Source organism: Epinephelus lanceolatus, chromosome 18 (assembly GCF_041903045.1).
Source record: "Epinephelus lanceolatus isolate andai-2023 chromosome 18, ASM4190304v1, whole genome shotgun sequence".
Lineage (NCBI taxonomy): Eukaryota > Metazoa > Chordata > Actinopteri > Perciformes > Serranidae > Epinephelus > Epinephelus lanceolatus.
Genome location: NC_135751.1, coordinates 26,527,048 through 26,549,059, shown reverse-complemented (window position 1 = coordinate 26,549,059; position 22,012 = coordinate 26,527,048). Strand labels below are relative to the sequence as shown.

Genomic DNA, 22,012 nt, shown 5'->3' with positions numbered 1-22,012 from the left:
GGAACATAGGATCCAGGTTGGAAAAAGTTCCCCTGTAAGTTCAACAATTAACAGATACGATTTAAAGTTTTGAACAGGTGTTTATTCACTGATAAATCCATGAGCATATCAACACTGTTCAGACGTAACATGCACCATGATAGCTTGACTGAACATAGTCATCACCATTGTCATCTCCATGATTTTCCAAACTCCTGACAGGATCAGAAAGAGACGGATGGATAGTTTGTCTAATCTTTTAAAACAGTGTTCATCAGTAACACCTTGTTTTGACGTGCAGGAAAGACATCCAGTTTCTGCATCTTTTTAAAAATGTTGGCATTAAATAAAAAAAAAAGTTCCCTTTTGGTGTTTCATGTGCTCTCACTGGTGCACAGTACAGTCATCTTCACAGTAGAGGGCACTGTAGCACCATTCTCACAGCCCAGAGGTCGCTGCTGTGTTTAGCGAGCCTTCAGCAGGCATCTATCCTGCACTGGTTACAGCCAACACACTCAGGATAAACAGCGAGCCGGCACCCAGCTTCAGCAGCCTCAGAATCTGTCAGAGATTCACAGCAGTAGATACACAATGGCTGATTTTCATCAACATAACCCCACGTGTGGTCCCAAAGGGGCAGTACTACTCTGACAGGTAGTCCTGGGACTCCATGGAGGATTGGTGGGACGAGGAATGGATTGAGGATTGGTGGGATGTAGGTGGGTTATCCAGGCCGGACGACATCAGGGGCAGATATAGATCGTCCATATTGGGCATCACAAGCACTTTCTGTTGAGGGGCGAAGGACAGCAAAACCATATTTGATAATTACGGCAGTGATAAAAAGTTAACTGTTTTTTAATGTTATGGAAAATGGTACTTCTCATACTCCTCTAATATTTTTAAAAAAACATTATGTTTCAGTTATTCATCTTATCTTTTTTGTACATTCGACAGATTCACTGACTTAATCACCAAATGTTAAAATTTGGTTACAATTTTCTAGCTGATATATTTTAAATATTTAACTCACTTTCCTGTGAGTTTCCTGTGAATTTTTTGAGACAAAAATTCATGTAAAAAAGCACGTTATATATAATTTTTAACTGTAGGCCCATATTTATCTAAGAAAATGTTAAATCTAAACATTAAATGTCAAATCTTAATCTATATGATAAATCTCAATGTTAATTTTAACAATGTTAATTTAATTGTTAAAATGTTAATGTAAATATTGAATGTAAATATCAAATCTTTATGTAAATGTTAACTGTAAATGTTAAATCTAATTCTAAACGTTACATCCAAAGTCAAATTAATCTTAATCTATATGATAAATCTAAATGTTACATCCAAATTTAAATGTTAACTGTAAATGTAAATATTAAATCTCACTGTAAATGTTGAATGTTAACTGTAAATGTTAAATCCAAATGCAAATATTAAATGTAAATATTAAATCTAAAACTATGTGAAAATCTAAATGTAAATGTTAACTATAAATGTAAATATTAAATCTTTATGTAAATGTTCACTGTAAATGTTAAATCCAAAGTCACATGTTAAATGTAAATATTAGATCTTAATCCATGTGATAAATTTAAATGTTAAATCCAAATTTAAATGTTAACTGTAAATGTAAATATTAAATCTTGACATAAATCTTAACTGTAAATGTTAAATCCAAATTCAAATGTTAAATGTAAATATTACATCTGAATATATGTGGTAATTCTAAATGTTAAATCCAAGTTTAAACATTAAATCTAAATGTAAATGTCAAATGTTAATCTAAACGTTGAATGTTGACTGTAAATGTTAAATCTAAATGTTACATGTTAACTCTAATTGTTGAATGTTAACTATAAATGTTTACTCTGGAGATGGAGATAAAGAATGGCCTCCTTGCATATTTTCTACCCATTTAGATTTAAATTTTACATTTAGATTTAACATTACTTATCATTATTTTCTTAACATATATTTTGTTAACAGTTACATATAACATGTTTTAAATGGATTTCTGCCTCAGATATGAGTAAAATAAGCTTAATATTCAGAGTATATTGGCTAGAAAATTGTAAATCATATCGACTGACCTGGAACTCGCACTGCAGTTTTTTCTCAATCCACTCAGTGACGTGAGTGAAGGTGACCTCCCTCTCCCCGAGCGTGGGTCGCACATGAAGGTCTAACCTGGGAGGCACCTGGAAACTGTACCTGAGAGGAGAGACACACTGCATGAGGAATAAAGAATCCTTTGAATGTATGGTATGAAATGAGAACACAGTAAACTCAGTACCATATTCTGTCAGTAGGGGGAGGTGGGATGTTGATGGCCAGAGTGCCAGAGAGCTCCAGCACCTCCACGCTGAGCATCAGAGGCATGTTGGACACCTCGGCTATCTTCTTCTTGATGTACTCGTTCTCAGTGGCTTTCTGGAAGTACTTGGACTTTGCTATTTTGTCCACAAATCTCAAGATCTTCCTGCTTGTGCTGCCACCAGTGTGCCTGCAGGAGGGATTAGGACGAGGGCACAATCGCAGTGTAGGACTGTGAATCTAAAAATGACTGCGACTGGGACACAGTATTACTGTCTAAACTGGGAGTACGCTGACTGGTTTATATACTTCACATGTCCATGTTCAGAAACTTCAGAGGTCTCTTCACTTCCTGCTCCCCTGTGTTTCCCGCCTGTTTGATTACCTGCACCTGTCCTAATGTGTCACACCTGTGTCTCGTTGTCTCCCCTATTTAGTATCTGTGTTTCCCTTTGTCTGTGCCAGTTTGTCTTGTACTTTGAGTCAGCCTTCCAGCCGTTTCTTCGTTACTTTGTTTGCCTTGTGATATTCACCCACCTTTAGGATTTCTGATTTTTGTCTTTGCTTGAGTGACTGACATCTGTGTACCGAACCTAGCCTGAAATTAAAGGACCTTGCTTTGAACTTTATTCTGTCCCTGAGTCTGCATTTGAGTCTCTTTTGGTTCAGTGTGATAATTCCTTCCAAGCATTTGGTGAACACACATTGGAACAGGCTAGCGAGTGTCCCCAGGTGTGCGTCATTAACCCTCTGGGAACTGAGGGGGTTTCAGGGTACTGTGATAATTTTGGCACTCATGTTGTACAATTTGAACAAGTGTCAGCAGTATTTTTAAAGTCACGGGACTTTTAGGGAGAATATATTTCTGGATAAAACAACACATAGTGCTCCATCACTGCTGTAAATGATTAATTTAAGAGCTTTGTTTGTTTACTGTACATCATGTTATTTTAAAAAGCTCATTATTTGGCAGTGGACACATTACAAATTGTAAATTATGAGGTTCCTGTCAATATTTTTTCCATGCTTGTAACTCCTGGAGATATTAACCCAAATAAATGATGTATTTATCAAAATCCTGCTGAGCTCCACTGGCACAGATTTAATTGAAGAAATCAAATCCAGCAAATCGTGCATGAAGAATTGTGGGTACTTTATACCCACTGAGGATACACACATGCATCCTATAAAATTTTCTGAAAGAAGGACTCAGTCTTTGGTAGAATTTGAAGGATCCTTGACATAGGAACAGTCCTTCGGCAGAGTTGGATGATGTAGCATCCTTGGAATTCAGCCATTTAAGGATGGCGCAAGATAACAGCGGCCATATCCAGGATATTTTGGCTTCATGTTTGTACAGTGGGAAGAAGTGGAGACAAGTTATCCATCTTTATGTACAGTCAGATCCAGTACCCTTTTTCACAGTGCACATTTTGACTTAGCGTAGCAGGAGAAGCACAGGTGGAGTCAGTGTCCATAACGATGCTGCGCTGCACTGCACTGCCATGAGTGGGATGCAGTATTGTTAAGGTCGTTAAGTCCACCTGTGCTTGTCCTACTGCGTCAAAATGTCTGCAATCAGCAACATTATTATTACTTACACCTCTGTTTGACCAGTCAAGATATCTGCCATGAGAAAGTGGTGCTTTTTGCCCTTGAAACACCTGCTGTTACATCACCAAACAAGCTGCGACCACGAGTGCAACATGCTTCAGAAATTTCAGTGCAGTGCAGTTGTGTGACCTACTGTATACTTAGTGTCATATTTGAGCTCTAAAGTTGTTAATTTACCCTTCTGCTGCTACAGCTGTGCTCTTATCTCCCAGAGACCCCTGCTGCTCAGAGATGGGGACTTCCTCTTCATCAGACGAGCCTGCGCTGGATGACTCCTCGTCACTATCTGCCAGTATGCACAGCCTGGGCTTAGAGCTGAAAAACACACAAGAGGCACAGCTTAACACAAACTCACTACTGAGCTTTGCAGACTCATTCCTTTTCAAGCACACTCACATCCACCTCGACACTTTCTCGTTATCTGCTGAGGAATATGAAATGAGGATGTGCCTCACCCTACTTGCTGGGTCTCTAGTATGCTGTGAGCCTCGTCCTCTCCTTCTTTACCTAGTTTACACAGGTTCATCTTCGTCTCCAGGGTCATCTGAAGACAGCCTGTGTACACCACCTCCAGCTCCAGCCACAGGCCTTGGGGATAAAGGGAGGCAGGTAGCAGGTAAGATCAGATCAGATTTCTTAACAAGCCAACATCTCTTGTTGATCTGGCCTGGGACACTGTTGTTGCAGAAGGAACATTAGACCAACAGAGGATAGCTCGGGCATACTATTGCCAGTTAAGCTTAGTCAAGGCCAAGAGGATTGCTAATCTCTTAGGCAGGAGAAAGCTTTCAGGGCGGGTGCGACAAACTGTGTAATGAAACAAATGAGATCACTGCCTAAGCTGACTGCAGGTTTGTGTCTGAGAGGAGAAATCTGGGTAGAGACTGCTGGGTAAACCTTATTTGGTGACTCTTTGGTACAGAGTGGTATAGAAAAGAATCTAGAATCACCGCCTCGGGGTTGTTTGCCTCCAGTAAGGTGCAGTTTACATCTATGTCTGTTCGGACTTACTTGCTGCATTAAACTTATTAAGATCAACTGCAGCTCATTGAGTTCATACTATAATTTATCAAAATGAAGACTGACCAAGGGTACAAGTTTTTCCACATCACCTTCATATATGGATTTTGCTTCAAAGATGATACAAATTCTAAAACACAGATTATTCACAAACATCGTCGACCCAGCAGCACAGAGACGATCTACCGATCTGCACAGTTTCAAGATGGGCACCAAAGTTTAGTGTCAGACCAGATGTCTCCCCTTCTGTTCCTGAGTTATGGTGTTGAACAATGGCCAGAAAAGAGTTTTATGAATAATATTGTGATGTCACAGTGAAGTTGACCTTTGACCTTTTGGATATAAAATGCCATCCTTCCATCATTTTATCCTGTTAGACATTTATGTTAAATTCTGTCATAATTAGTGTATGAATTCTTGAGTTATGGCCAAAAACGTGTTTTGTGAGGTCACTGGGTCTGCCCACTACACCGAGTTCAAGTTGACTGATTGGTCTCGTATTGTTACATGAAATAGCGGTTTCTCATTTCAAATAAAAACCAACCAATGTGTGCCGTGGGTGGACGTGATAAGCCAATCGGTGTCACGGGCAGGAATGACACCGTTGTCTAGTTGTTGTCAAGTGGTGCGGCGGAACCAATGAGGAGTGTTAACAACAATGGCGAGTGCTGGAGACAAGATAGATGCGGCCATCAATGTGTTTTGAATACTGCCCGACGTGTAGTTTGTTTTCACTTCGCTACACTCCACTCTCAAAACGTCGAAAAAACCAGTACGTTCAATGCAGCCTCATTCCAAAGTTGTCGAATGTTGGCGCTAGGGCAGTGACTTCTCTGTCAGACACTGATGACAAAAGCTGTCCTTTCACATCGGCATTATACAAGGCCGGGCACCGTCAGTGTGTAACGGTGCCTGACAGCATCAGGGGGAAACATGGTGTTTGGTGGGTAGGAGGGGTGGATGGGTCCAACAATTACCAACTTTCACCTAGGAGGCCGGTGTTTACTTCCTGTATGAATATGAAGCCAAATCCTGTTATTTTGTTAAGCCTGGCCACGTACTTTTGTTGCCTAAACCCAACCATGTGCATGTATTGGATAAACGTAACTATGTGCGTTTGTTTTTGAAGGAAATAAACATCAATTCGTGGTGTTGTACCAATGTAGTACATTTATTTTGAAAGAGACTGTATGCAAACTGTTCTATGGTGTACCAGAACATCAACAACAGATGCACCCAGGATATCCTGGACGTCATATGTAGACATGGAAAGTCCACAACTAAGCGGCAATATGTAATGAGGTCGGAGTGACCTGAAAACACAATGCCTCTGACCATAGCTGTCGTCGGCACAGAGGCATAAATCAAGACTAAGAGTTCACAGCCAAACTCGTGGATCAGTGGGACTTTACTCAGGCACAGATCAAGAGCTTGTATAGATGAGTATTTTTTCAATTCAACATATATGAGTGTAAATACACACAACTGTACCTCTGCGGTCCAGCGTAGGTTTGGATGTGCTGAGAACTTGAGGTAGACAAGTGCCCATGTCGAGATCTGCCAGAGTCAGCTCATTCATGAAGTACGGCAACTTATAATGAGACAAACAGCAGTTTTAATTAGTTAACATGCTGCGTTTATGTCAGACATAAAATTCCAACTTGAATCTATGCAAAACAGATAGAGAGGCTCCACGGGGAAAGAGAATTACTTCAAACAAATGAGCGTGCAGAGGAAACCTGCAGTGTTTACCAGTGTGTGTGTGTGTGTGTGTGTGTGTGAGTGTATGTGTGAAGGACAGAGGAACAAGATAGTAAAAAAAAAAAAGGATGGTGTGTGTCAAAGAGGAGAGCAGGAAATGAGTAATGAGATGCTGCAGTCAGCCATCAGTGCTCCGCTACTCACTCCCACCTCCTGCCGTTGGAACCAGAGCAAGTGCGTTATCAGCAGACTGACTCTCTCTCGCACGCACATACACACACACACACACACACACACACACACACACACACACAGGAAAGAGAGCTGCTGCGCTGAATTTTCCATCATGACATCTTTTGACCTTGTGCACAAACCAGAGCTGATATTCAGGTCGTATCATCAAGCGACACAGTTTGCAGAGCTCCAATCTACAGTACACTCACTGTTGCCTCACTGTGTCATTAGTCAGTGTGACACTGATGATGGTCTGAATATGAAGATGAATGTGAATATAAACACGAACAGTTCACAATCATTCTGTCATCCAAGGACTTCGAACTAACCTTGTAAAAATAAATCACCCTCCTCATCCACCCTCACCTTGATCTTGCTTAGTTTCTTCTGGATCTTGTGCGCCACCTGATCGGTCCAGTACTTCTCCCGCAGAAAGTCCCAGAAGATCCGTCCCACCAGGGAGTTCACCCAGGTGGGCTGGCTCTCTGCAGAGCATCCCTCTGCCCCTGAACCAGCACTGGACTCAGCTGCAGCTTGACCTCCAGATCTGTGCTCTTCAGTGTGAATCTACAGGGAATAACAGAGAGATAAGACCCTGGAGGACATTAATGTTTGCACAAGCATTTTGCAGAGGTCACATGACCTGATAAGACCAAGATGTACTTATAAATTTTTGCCTTTTATATGGTTATCTATCCTCACACCCCAATTATGCTGATTCTCTAAACATCAGGACAGACTGTCTCTACGTGGGGTGCCAATACCAAATCACCCGTGCCAGGTCAAGCAGCTCAGTCAGTTCCTATAAATATCTTTCCACCCAGGTGATACTTGATATTTCTGCACATTGACATTTGGTCAAGTCAGCAGGGTTGCGTTTGGCTGAGCCAGCATCCTACACAAGGCTGGCCTGAGCACTTACCAGAACAGTGGAACAGTAGCTGATATTGACCAGCTCCGATCAATGGGAGTCATGTAGAGTATTAGCATGACATGCAGAGGGTAAGTAGAGCAAAGGTCTGAAATCTGCTCACGCTGTAAATTATAACTGTACAAGCTCCAGCACTGTGATGCTAGACCTGATACTACACCTACAAGCTAAATAAAAGTGTTGCTCAGTGACCTTCTTGTGGGTTGTGGGGCTGCCCTTGTCACTGTGGCAGGGGCTGGGAGTGGGATTGCAGCTCTGCGAGCCGATCAGTTGAGTCATGTAGGTGCTGTACTCCAGCAGCGATCTTGTTTTTGTAGCTCCCGGCAAGTCGTGCAGCTCCTCTGTGCTTTCTTTAGCAGCGTCTGCACCACATGGTGGTTCTGAGTGACAGAGGAAAGGCAGACACAAAGCGAGTGAGCTGAAGGAGCGGGTAAATATATCTCAGAGTCTGCATGAGCATCAGTGTGTGCTGCACTCGATTTAACTGTGTGCATGTTTTAACAAGGAAATGACGCCACTAAATTGCCCCAAGCCAACATAATTTGGAACATCTTCTTACCTGCATTCTCCTCCCCGCTCACACTGCTCTTGACTGCAGCCCGGGAGACAGAAAGGAAATGCTGGAACCACTCCTCCTTCTCTCTGCCTGTGCGACCAAACAGGTACAGGGTGACAGGAAGCTGATGGTTCGTGACAATGTGTCTCTCTGCCCTTTCTTCCTCCTCCTGCTCTTCAACCAGACTCTCCTCCCCTACCTCCCCCTCAGCTAGAGTGATGCAGATGGGGTACTTCTTGTTCCAGATCCTCTTGCGAGCCAAACCAGGCGGCAACAGAGACACCTGGGATTTAAAGTAACAGAAAGGAAAGATAAAGGAAAAGTATGATTTCCTTCTCTACAGGAGATGCTGGCAGGCAGAAATCGTGTTGACAGTTCCGCCATTGCCAAAGCACTCCCCACATCGATTAGATAGTGTGTTAGCTTTATTCTATCAGCCTAGTGGAAGCTGCTGCAGCCTGCCTCAATATGCTCCTGGGACAGTAGCTGGGTCAAGTTTATTCAGAGCGTCATCACCTCAGTTGTAATCCTTCTGTTCTTCCATTTCCGTGTTAAATGACAATGTGGGTGCTGAGAGATGAGAGGTCAGGCAAGAGGTCACCTTCTCTTCTACGCCCCTCTGAGGGACATGTCTGTTACCCTGGGCCCCAGAAATAAGAATGTTATATATAACACACTGACCTTACAGTTTGCCAGCTGGTACATGCGTGAACGCAAGAACACGGCCTCGTGGCGCGCCTCATCGAATGCCGCCCATCGGGGGATGTTGGCACGTGGGTATGCCAGGCGCAGCCAGCTTCCCTCCAGGGTGGCATAGACAGAGTGTGTGACAGAGGGGTGGAAAGTCTCTGGGTCGTAGCTGTGTGTCTCATTCATCCAGCCCTAGAAGAAAATAATGAGTGTTTAACCTAGTAATCAGCCGCAAAGCACCTCAAACTCTCCTTTCTGAATTGATATTAAAAAGAGATTAGGATTTATAAGATTCAGACTGCCTAATATCTGTTATGACCACGTGCCTGGACTAGGAGTCCTTCAGTGTTCATTGTTCAGAAGGATTTTACTGGGAGCCAAATAACCCACAGAGGACTCTTCCTCTCCAAAACAAACCCTCTGATTTAAACCAGTAAAAACACTGAATAAAGCAGTTTCACGTTACAAATCAGTGTTTCTCTGACACTATTTGGCTCACTGCACTCAGGCTGCTAGCCCAGCACCTTCTAATGTGTGCTCACCTTTTTCCTCCACTAATTTAAGATCCAGACGTTCAGGAGGTTCTTACCAGGAGCCAAATTACCGGCAGAGGTCTCTTCCTCTCCAAAACAAACAGTAATTTAAACAATATATAAAACAGTTTAACGTTACAAATCTGTTTTTCCGTCCTTATCCTGGAGGGGCTTTTAACTACATTCATTCCTTCATTCATTTCTGTAACCACTTGTCCTGTTGTGGGTCGTGGGGGGGCTGGAGCCTATCCCAGCTGAAGGTGGGTGAGACAGACCCTGGACAGATCGCCAGACTTTCGCACAGCCATTCACACTCACATTCACACCTACAGACAATTTACAATCACCAATTAACCTAGCATGTGTTTGAACTGTGGAAGGAAGCCGGAGTACCCGGACAAAAAAACACGCTGACATTGGGAGAGCATGCAGGCTCCACACGGATGAGCCTGGGTTCGAACTGTGAGACAATAATGCTAAACACTGCACCACCCACTTTTAACTACAATGGTGCAAAAATGTTAGTGTTTGTGTTTGGTTTGTCCATTCTGGGCTACTGTAGAAACATCGTGGTGCAACATGACGGACTCTGTTGGTGTCCTTCACTGACTTAAGTGTTGATACATCAGGGAATATGTAAACCTAGCAAAAACTCTACTCGGGCCAATTAAATTCCCAGTATGTGGTGCAAACTGCAACAATACAGCTCAGCAGGAGGGGAAACACGAGACACTCCAGAAAACATCCGTCTCATTCAACACTGTCGATGAGTCTTTGAAATAGCCCACAGCCTGCTGTTAGAAGCTCCTCTATCCTCGTAGAATTCACCTTATATGAACCTGCTGACTCTACGTTTATTGAGGCAGACGGCCCGAATCTCAGCAGAGCTGTCAAGTGTTGTGAGAAAGCTATTATCAAAATAACCTGCTCTTAAGATGCTGAACCTGCTGTGCCCGAGGGCAGTTTTCTATACAGTAATTACCTCAGAAGTAATTCATTAAGCACCATTGACAGCACTGTCTTTAGTTATCTAACACCTAAAACAGCTGCTGTTGTTCCTCTATGCTACATTCAAATGTGTAATATATTAAAAGGAAACAGAAGCTTGGATAAAAGTAAAAGTATTTTACTCATATATTACCTCGAGGATTTCTTGATCTGCGAGCCCTCCATCCAGTAGATCCATACTCAGGGGTCTGGATTTCCGAGATCCCTTGTTGCCTCTGGCTGATGAGCGTCGTGGGGCAAACATGAACACTACCACCAGGCCCAAAATAAAGCCACATGCAACCCCCACGGACAGACCTGTCACATAGGAGGGCAGGGGCAACACAAAGAAACCATAAGCTAGAAGACCCACAGGGAAGAGCCAGTGAAGAGGCAGCGATGAGCCCGGCACTGTGACTCGAGACTGGGTGTAAGTTCTGTGATGTGTCCTTTTGGATCCATTCTGGAGCTCCACCACCTGGATCATATCTCCGTAAGTGCGGATTTCTAAATGACTGTCACTGCGCTCTGGGGAGGCAGAGGGTTTTGTTAAGGAGCCTCTTTGGAGTCTTCTCAGCGTTGTGTCACAAACACCTCTGTGCTCAACGTCAGCTCTCCTCCGGCACTTAAGGTCCGCATCGTCACTAGCACCATCTCTTCCACAGCTGCCTTGAGAGGACGGTGAGTCTCCGGCACCAGAAGCCCTACCCTGCTTTGGGCTGCCGGAGCTTTCGTCCCCCATGATTTTACTCAGCATGCTCAAAGGATCCTGCATGGCTTCGGAGAATTTCCTCCGTGTATCCTCCAGCTCAGCCATCAGTGAGCTGCCCCGGGGCTCAGCGGCAGGCACACATGAAAGAGATGATTCCCAGTCATCATCTTCAATCAGCCCTCCTGCTTCAGGCCTAGCCTCTGGGATTTTTGGATGGGTAAGCTGCTTCCAAGGATGCAAATGCAGCTTGGAGTCTGACTTGGAGAGGTTGACCTCTGGCTCGACCCGGCGGGAAATCTCGGTGCTCAGAGACTTGACCAAGCTGAGGAGAGGTTTGCCTCGCAGGGAGCTGCTCTCCCTCGGCTCCAGATCCGTGGAGGAAGATTTGACCAGGTTGGTGGTGATGAGCAGATCTGCTGATGATGCTGATAGATCAGCTAAAGAGCCCGGGGATGAGGGGGAGTGAGGCAGCAAGGAGGGCTGGGAGCCGTGGCCTAGGCTCAGGTCCAAATCCATCCCCAGGCTGAGAACAGGCTGGCTCATCCTGTCTTGTGTTTTGTCTTTGGAAAACACCACAGTGGGACCTTCATCGTGGCCGTCCAGGCTGAAGATGAGCTTGCTCTCTTCCATGCTGGAGCTACTGTGAGAACGTGGTTGATCAAATTAAGTCCCCGAGGACATGAAGCATGGTGCTACTTGCATGTAGACTTGTAACATCCTCCTCGGGTATCTTATAATCCATCATGATGGGTGCTGGAAATGTGGTGAGAAACAAAAGAAATGTATTAAAATGTGGTTATTTGAACAGCTGATAGCAACATCATTATTTTTAAAGGCACAAAAAATTGAAAGAGTGATTCCAGAGAGAAGCAGGCAGAGGGGTCTACAGTCTGTGTTTGAAGGATATATCCAGGATGTCAAACTGACTCAGCAGCAACAACAGGCTAAAAAGACAAAGATAGTTAGACGCTAAACTTGTGATCTGTAGCCTATAGTTCGGCTTTAGCGGCTAAAGCCGAACTATAGGCTACAGATCACAGTGTAAAAGTGAACCACCACATCACTGCTGATCGCCACACAAGACAATGAATATAAAGGGAAACTTTGCTGATATTGAACCAGCTGTGTGGCATCACAGTGTGTGCAGATGAACAGTGTTATCTTCAGTAGCTAGCTAGCTAACCCTACACTTTTCAGGGTTTGATTTTGGTTTTGGAACAGGGAAGAAACGTATATCTTTTTCCAACCTCTCCAGGTAACGAGTATCATTAATACACGACGTGCCCCAGACACAACATTTAGCTCCAAATCCACAAAACCAGCCTGAAAATTACGAATTAGAGTCAATGGAGCACAGTTGTGTTGTTGTCTGACCCTGGTCTGAGCCGACCAGATGTTACATTATGATTGGCCTGTCTGCGTCTCGGGATGGGACTTAGCGAAGGGTCAGTTCAACGTAACATGTGATGAGTGACTGATATACAAACGGTCATTTAGGGGGTGAAGTATTCCTTTAACATTCATTCTCTGCTACTTATTCAGCTGCTGCTCTGACCTTCCTGTTTCCGTCCTTTCCGTTTGTTTTCAAATTTTCTCTCCTCTTTCACCTCCCAACCTTTCTCTCAAATCTCCTCTGTACTTTCTCCTCTGTCCTTTTTTGCTGCTCCTCTGTAGGGATGCAGGGAACTTTGTGTTTCACCCTGTGTGTGCTGTTAATTCACATAAAGTCTGAGATAAGGAAGAAGTGGATGAGTGCTTTGTTTCTGGAATCATAATAAGGAGTTATTAAGCACAGAGACTTTAATCCCACAGTCAGGGTTAATCCCAAATAAGATGCAGTGATCCAATCCATTATCCTTGATTGTGCCTAATTGACACATTTGTCTTTTCCAGGGGGCATTAAGGATGCTGGGCACAATACTGGACTTCATCTTCTCCTTCTCATGTCATGTGAAATATGTGCACAAGTTTTCTTCTCATGTGTTACACTGCCTGTCACTCACTTACATCCTCAGACAAGATTGTTCCAGATGGTTCAGGGATTCAAAACAGCAACTCTTCAATCACAAGCTCACGTCTCTGATCTCACGGCTGCCTCAGGTTTGATTTAAGTGAAACACACGGGAAGACAACTTCATCTGTGCCAGCATCTGTTTGTGTGGATGATAAAAGTGAGCACATCTGATGCTGAGACAACAAATGATGCACAATATGCATACACATGCTCTCACACAGTCTAGTTGTCTTCATTCAGGTCATAAATAATCTGTAATGACTCAAAATAAGAGCCGAGTTACAATAAGTAAGACGTAAGCTTCTGCATGTCATGAATGTAACCGGGAAAACAAGCTTCTTTTTTATTCAACCACACCCTAACCGCTGGTCGTTATGCCTTTGAAAGCACAACAATTAGACGCTCCCTCTGGAAATAGGGGCGCGCGGATCTATAACAAGTCCTTCACAGCTTGTTTCCATGTGGCAATCACTGACATGTATCACAGCAGGCAGGCTGCACAGCCCCAAATATCAGAGCGCCAACAGCTTCGCTCCAATCCAGACGGAGAGTGGATTAACTGTAATCCTCCATATTAAAGAGGCTTTTATGACAGGAAATTAAGACACTTGGGACATGAATTCAATCTGATGAATGAGCAATCACTGTGGCTTTCAATTTCAGATACATCTGCAGATACATTGTCATTCACTTGCGCAAGCTGTCAGCCACACACACACACACACACACACACACACACACACACATAATGCGGTATCACATGTAATCACAAGATGGCTTTATGAGCAGTGGTGGCGCCAAGGGGTGGCCAGGAGGAGCTGGGGGGGCCATGTTTACCCTGAAACTGTTGCTGCCACCCCCACCAGCCCCCCCAACAAAAATAACTGGAGGCCTCTCTATGGTTTTTAAACTTGAGTGGCCTCATTCCCAATAGAGGTTTTGTTCCTTACAATAAAAACATTACAATTAAAGCCGTATCTTTGTGTTTTAATGGAAGAGGACAGCTTGCCTATTTGGTTTAAAAGCCCTGACACACCAAGTCAACAATCAGCTGAAGGTCAATGTCAGGCCATTGGTGCGCGTCTGTCACAATCATCGGTGCAGTGTGTCCTGCACTGTTGCCCCCCATTGATCCCCATCAGCTTTTATTTTACCAGTATAGCATGTTGAATCAATGGCGGAGCCCAGCAGTGAATGAAATCACTCTGATTGGCAGTTCAGCTCAGCACACGGGAAGAGAAACAGAAGTGAGGAAAGTAAACAAACAGCTAAAGTTAAGAGGGAGTGAGACTGACACAAACTTGTTACATAAGATAAGATTATTTTTCTTTATCCAGTGAGCTTTTTAGCCAAAACATTTCCTGATGGTTTGTGTTATTGTTCACTGGCGCACTGTAAACATGCTTTGCTCTTTCAACAATGGATTGTGTTGTTAATATGCTAACTGGCTAACTGGCTAACTAGCGTCAAGACAATCTTCCGGTTTCTCTTTTAAATGACCATTACAGACAACCACCGTCTGCTAGTGTGGAGAGTTATTTCCTCTCACACAGTCGCAGAACACACATGCTTGTTGGCCATTAGCTGTAGTCTTTACAGTGTGTTCTTGTGCAACTTTTTGGCCAAGACACAACAACGTCAGGCAACAAAACAGGGGGCAATCGTCACCATTAGTTCTCTGAAGTCAGTTTGGTTTGTCTGGGCCTTATGACCCTGATTAGACAGAGCAAGTTTAAGCAGCCTGGGGCGACTTTTTGTAATTGATTTTAACCATTTTATTCACTGCTTTTGCCATGCTGAGCACGTTATTTTTCCCTGAAGCGCCCTAAACGCCTCAAGTTCACAAACACTTCAACAGAAGCAGAAAAGCGCTCAATGTTATAGTGTTTTTTCCCATTGTCCAGTCAGATGAATTGTGGTGATGACTATGACACCAAATGGTAACTTGCGTAGAGTGTTATGCTAACATTAGGTCACATCATCATCGCCCCACAAGGCAAGCTGCAACACATATCTGAACATACTGCAGCCTCATCTATTTTGTAATGTTTTACCAACTGTAATTAGGCCCACTGATTGACAACAGATTGCCAAACTGTCCCAGACTCATCCGAATATAAGCCCTCGAATCAGCCATCATCCAGGTGAAGCTCCTGGACCAGCTTGTGGGGCCCAAGTGCCCTCCGTCTGCCCATTGTATTTGGAGATTTTAAGGTACAGATCTGTGAATTTACTTCACAGCAAAATGACAGCTAAGCTAAGGACAGATGGTTGTCTAGCAACAATTAAAAATGACGCAGAAGCTGTAACAAACACTCTGTCTGATTGGGCCAGCTTCAATAAAAAAGGCAGTGCGGTGCACCATTTGTTCTGCAACCTGCATAACCTGCTCTGTCTGATCAGAGCCTAACAACACATGTATATACAGATATCAAACACATTAAAACAGGAATGTTGTGGAACTAAAAATATTAACTGTATCTGTGTTAGTCTTTGCACATCAGATAACGAATAACATTAACAGTGAAATAAGAAACCAGAGTATATCAGTATGATATGCGATTCCTTAACTCTCATTCTGACTTAGTTTCAACCTATCTATACTACAACAGCATAAGCAAATTCCTTTTATTCAGTAACAGCTTTTGGTGAGCCCGATTTCTCACACAACAGGATGTGATAGTGTTGTCACGAACTAATATTCCTGCCTTTTAGACCAGAGAGAAATTTAACATTTCTGACCTTGATTAAACCAATTTCCAAGGCTACAGAGAGTCATTTGTTACCATGTTGCTCGCGTAATTTAACTTTCTCATTGCCTTCCCCCCTTATCTCTTCCCTTCTCTGCACACTGCTCATAATGAGAGATGTTAATTTTTAGCACCAACCTGCTGCGCTGTTTGTCAAATCTAATTAACCAAAAGTGCTGCTCCGCCAGTGCTTAAGTTGCTCCAGACAGCCCTGCATTACCCTAATCAATTTCTGCTTCTGAGTCAATTTGGATCAGTTCGTGCTGACAGGGAGAGGAAAACCTTTGCTGCTCTGTGGAATATGAAGTCAGCAGGGATTTGGCAGCTTTCCAGACAGGAGTGTGGATGGACTCCTGCAGGAAGGAAGGAAAAACATCGGAGGACTGGAGCCTGGAACCCCAGTTTTTGGTTTGTCCCTTGAGGGTGGAAAGTGGAGCAGTTTTAGCTATTTTATAATTAGTAAAGGAAGATTTCCTTAAAAGTAGTAAAATGTCAAAGACCGAAAGGCATGTAAAAACTCTTTGATGCTCCTAATTGAAGTGAATTGCATTATACTTAAAGGACAACTTCAGTATTTTCAACCTGGGCCCTATTTTCCCATGTGTCTTTGTGACTAATGGCAACAGCGATTTTTTAAATATGTCTAGCATTAAGCAAGAGGGCTGCTGTCGGCAGCTGCTAAACAAGCCGCAACGTAATCCCCGAGGGCAATTGTGCACCGTCAATTTACATCCACTAAAACTGCTGCTGACAGGCTCCAATTGTTATTATAAATATCTGACAACTTATGGAGAGGACCCCTGGAGAGAAAGACCTTTCGTTAAAAAGTAAGATCCTTTCTGTTATGCCAGAAACAGTCCCAGAACTGCTTTTGCTAAACACACCAGACTCCATTTAAATAAACAGTAATTTTAGTGTGTATAGAGCCAGCATATTTTTACATCTAACTGGGTGAATGGAGGGTTTATTTCAACCAAACCAGAGTTGGTGACTGTTGGAGCAATGAAAAGACACACCAAGATGGCTTTTGTAAACTTCACTTTGCTTTTGTTTACTTTGAATAAAGTGTGTTTTATAAGAATAAAATTACCGTTTATTTAAATGGAGTCCGGTGGATTTGATGATAGCAATTTTGGTGCTATTTCTGGTTAAACAAAAAGGATCTGACTCTTTAACAAAAATGTCTCTAACAACAATCAGAACCTGTCAGTGACAAAGACACACACGTTAAGTCGAGAAACTTTAACCCTGCACAATTAGGGATAACATTGCAGCCTGTTTTTCCGCTGCTGGCTGCAGCAGACAATACTCAATACTCAAAGTCGTTGTTCCCTTTAGTCACTCAAACACAAATACATGGGAAAATATGGTTCAAGTTGAAAAATACTATGGTTACCATTAATAAGGACATTATCAACCTTTCACATTAGAGCTGCAACAGATGATAATTTTCCTTACTTATTTGCTATTTGCTACTGATTTTCTCTATAAAACGTAAATGTCAAAAGCCAAAGGTGACATCTTTCAATGTCTTTTGTTCAATTCAGGGATAAAACCCCAAAATATTCACTCCCCAATAACAAAACAAAGAAAATCAGCGCATTCTTACATTTAAAAAGCAGCAATAAAAGCATATTTGGCATGTTTTGTCTAAAAACTGCCTGACACAATTAATGGCTTATCAAAGTAGTTGTCGAATCATTTTTAGTGAATCACTGAACCAATTAAATGACTCAACACTTTAACAGTGAAGCCCCAAGTGACTCCAGACCATGCAGCGTGGAGGAAAACGTTAATGAAGTTCACTGGAGTCTGACATTTCCGAAAACAAAAGGTGGACAAGGTATTGCTGTCTCCAGGTGCTTTTAATAACTGGAGGTATCAGAGGACTAATTAAAGCAAAAGCTAGTATGACAAAGCCACTGTCCGTCTCTTCTGTAACATGCAAACTGCTTTCTCTTCGGTGGTCATTAATCAAACGCTGTGTATTTGCTGATAATGATGGGACAGGTATATTCAAGAGTCTATCAATTGGTAGGCAGTAGTGAATCACTTTAAATGGATTAAAAGGGAGAGGAAGAAATTACGTGTTTGGCACACAGTCCCACTTCTATCCCTGACGTCTGCATTGGATTGAATCCTGGCAATAAAATCACGTCTTTGTCACCCTGTCCTCCGCTTGGCCTTTCTATCCCACTTAAACTAGGACAATTGGATAAAATAAAGGAGACAGTATTTCTGTTTTCTGTCTGAGTGAGAATTCATGTGGGTGCTGTATGAGGAAATGTGACTGTCTGTGCTGTCCGACACAACACAGCGGGGCAGGAAATTTGTTTCAAAGGCTTAATCCTGTCCTCAAACTACCATTTGACCCTGAGGACTGACATATTTGGCGCAGGACTCTGTGTTTGTCTGAGTATCACATGGTCAGTGTTAGTAAAGCTGTACTTCATCTCATTAAGCAAATCATTAAGACAATATCTCCTGGGCTAAAAGAGGATGACCGTTAATGGACAATGTGAGCCAAAGCATCACTCAGGCAAATGAGCCCTGTTTGTCCCTTTAAAGGGACAGTTCATACCAAAATAAAAAATGCAAATGGTTCCTCTTACCTGTAGTGCTATTTATCGGTCTAGATTGTTTTGTTGTGAGTTGCAGAGAGTTGGAGATATCGGCCGTAGAAATGTCTACCTTCTCTTAAATATAATAAGAACTAGATGGCACTCTTGGCTCAAAGTGCCAAAAAAATACATTTGAAAAACTCAACAGAGATGTCTCCTTACGGATATCATGACCCAGTTACTCAAGATAATCTACAGACCTTTCAACCAACTGCTTCCGCCAACCGTATCACCCCACAGAAAGAAGCATGCAACTACAAGAGGACAAGAGACTTGTGGCAGCACAAGAATGTTGTCAGGCACAGACTGGCCATCAGGTAGTTCAATAATTCCCAGTGGGCCTGAATCATGACCAAGTTAATCCACAGATGCTGTTGTGAACTGTTTCATGCAGGAACTGTTTTCTTTCTACTGAAGTACACCCACCAACTGTATCATCACAAGATGTAAACATTAACGGTGTCAGGCACAATCAGGCCATCGGGAAGTTTGGTAATTTTCCTTGTGGGCTGGTCTAGTGAGAGCTGATCCTCATTTCCCAACTCAGGCAATATATTCCCTTTGTTGACACCCTATTCTTTAAAAAAGGGGTATAGTCACATACATATCCTTCAGCTAACTTTGCCAAGCCAAATTAGGTGTCAGGTAATCCTACATTCATTCAACTTTGAATTTTTGCTTTCTGTACACACAAAGATGGAGAAGAAAAATTGAAAAATTAGTTAAATCATTTTACATATTAGCCTAACAAAACAACACAAATTAACAGATTGTATGCTTTTTTGGTAAATAAATTAATGATGTTGTGTCAGTTCAAATTAAGTGTATCAGATTGGGGCTGCTTGACAGCAAACTCTGAGGCTCATTTTTTAGGGTTCCCACACATTTTCTTGGACACAATTTCGAAACATTTTCATGACTATTTAAAGACCAAAAATAAAATTTTCAGAACTATTCACAATGTTTGACACCAACATTGCTCTCTCTCAAAATGCAATACAATTTAAAAGTAGTCGTGGGACTTAGCATAGGTATGGAAACTTTGGAATTCATGAACCTACACATTTAATGACACTATCACAAAATTATTTTTCTCCTGTTCCAACATATCAGATTTAAACTCTGAGCTAGCAATATGCACTTTTCCTGTGTAGTTTGGTAGAAAGAAAATAGTTCAAACATGAAACTGCTCACAACAACGTCTGTGGATTTTCTTAAAGAACCAGGTCATACATTGTGAATGGTCCTGGAAATTTTACTTTTGGTCCTTGAAAAGTCATGAAGAAGTTTTGAAATTGTCTCCAAGACAAAGTGTGGGAACCCTGAAAAAGGAGCCTGGGAATTTGCTGTCAAGCAGCCCCAATTTAATACACTAAATGTGAACTGACACAACTTATTTGTCGATCAATGAATCATTAATTTATTTACAAAAAAAAAAAAAACCCAACATACAGTCTGTTCATTTGTATTGTTTGTGGCAGGCTAATATGTAAAATGACGAGGTTTTCCTCTCCATGTTTGCGTGTACAGAAAGCAAAAATTCAAGGTTGAATTAATGTAGTGATCACCTTATTTGACTTGGCGAAGTTAGTGGAAGGATCCATGTGTGACTACATCCATTTTTTAAAATAAGGTGTTAATAGAGGGAATATAATGCCTGGGTTGGGGAAAAAAACGACTGGGCCTCACAAGACCCGCCGAATAAGAAAATCACCAAATTCCCAATGGCCATACCATGCCTGACCCCATTAGTGTTTACATCTTGCGGTGGTACAGTTGATGGGTGTAGTTTGGTACAAAGAATATAGTTTATAGGAGCCATCCATGGTGTAAAATGTGTGTAGGTTGCTAATTTGTCCTGTAACGGCCACTGTATTGTTATGGCTGTCTGTCAATACAGGTAGGAACCATTCTTTGAGGGACAGGTGTTGCTAGATGTGGAAGTACACATAGTTCTTTGACTGCAACACCGGGTCACATCAAGTCAGGTGTACACTACTCAATGTAATCGTGAAGATTTGTACCTTTGAACTGTTTATGGAGACAGATTCATGAATGTATTGTGCATCAAAGAAGAAGAAGAAGTGGACTTTTCGTTTTCACCTGATGAGTAGTGGTCAGTTTGGTCAGGCGAGCGCATCATTTAGTAAGTAGCCTGTCTATGCAGCCCCTCAGCGCCTTTAAGTTCAGGCTAACCCGCTAGATAGTTCTTACATGAAACGGCTCACAACAGCATCTGTGGATTATCTTGAGCAACCAGGTCATGATTTCTGGAAAGAGACATTTCTGTTGAGTTTTTTTAAATGTATGTTTTTGGCGCTTTGAGCACCACAAGCTGAGTGCCATTTAGTTCAGCTATATTTGAGAGAAGGTAGATGTCTCTACAGCTGATATCTCCAATACTATGCAACTCACACCAAAACAATGTAGCCTGATAAATAACACTATGGCTAAGAGGACAAATATGAGGTTTTGATTTTGGGGTGAACTGCCCCTTTAAACTTTCAAAATTCAAGAGATGCCAAATCCATCCACACACCAGTCTGCTTTTTCTGTCCTTACCTGTAGCATATTTCACAAGTCTCATATTTCAGAATAAAGGCAGCTATTGTGCTGCACTGATTACAGCTACACAGTCGCGTGTTTGCTGTGAATAAACCAGAGCACTTACCTGAATGTGGCATGTTTGACCAGCCGCTCCGGTGTTATCAGTGGCAGGGGTTTGAGCAGAAATGTGCAGGCTGCAGTGATCAGTGTGGATGCTGCAGAGCGCTGCGCTGCACACGAGGTTGCGCACCGTGCACCGTCCGCAGGCGACCAATATTCACTCAACTTTCCTCAGATGTTCGCTGCAAAATCCTCCAAACTCCTTAACAAAAAAAGATCTCATCAAAAACAAAACAGCTCGGCTTTGAGATAAACGCGTCCGCGTCGTCGCCACCGTTTGACAGCGCTTCTTCCTCACCGCTTCAGGAGGCGTCAGCCCAATGCAGAATAATGTGATTATTGGGAGTCCTGGCTGCAGACCGGACGAAACTCTAATCCAGATTAGACTCGAGAGGCCAACAGTTGACGGAGCGACTCCTCCTCTCTGCTGCTGCGCTCAGCGTCAAAACACAGACTGAGCTCAACTCTCCCCCCTCTGACACCGCAGTCCTGTACGCAGACTTATGTAATTGCACGACCTGGAAAAATGCAAAGTAACTGCTCAGAAGCCTCTTATTCAAAAGAGAGAAGCCTTCTTTTGGTCATTGGTTACAAGATATGGAGAGATATGTATGTTTAATTTGTAAAACACTGAGAGGAATACATGCAGAGCAGGAGAGGAAAGAGGGGAAACAGCTGGCT

At 42.6% G+C, this 22,012-nt stretch overlaps 1 protein-coding gene across 1 annotated transcript; it reads right to left on the bottom strand.

The window, feature by feature from the left end:
• Positions 1 to 60: 60 nt before the first annotated feature.
• On the bottom strand, positions 61 to 21,720 carry LOC117268091 (testis-expressed protein 2-like). Its single transcript, XM_033644261.2, has 12 exons — positions 21,336 to 21,720; positions 10,722 to 12,032; positions 9,039 to 9,239; positions 8,361 to 8,640; positions 7,994 to 8,181; positions 7,237 to 7,437; positions 6,427 to 6,526; positions 4,371 to 4,503; positions 4,093 to 4,230; positions 2,282 to 2,491; positions 2,079 to 2,199; positions 61 to 768 (listed from the first exon to the last, which is right to left on the bottom strand). Exons 2-12 carry the CDS (start codon positions 11,907 to 11,909, stop codon positions 622 to 624), a joined length of 2,907 nt encoding a protein of 968 aa, XP_033500152.1. The 5' UTR covers positions 11,910 to 12,032; positions 21,336 to 21,720; the 3' UTR covers positions 61 to 621.
• Positions 21,721 to 22,012: the final 292 nt, after the last annotated feature.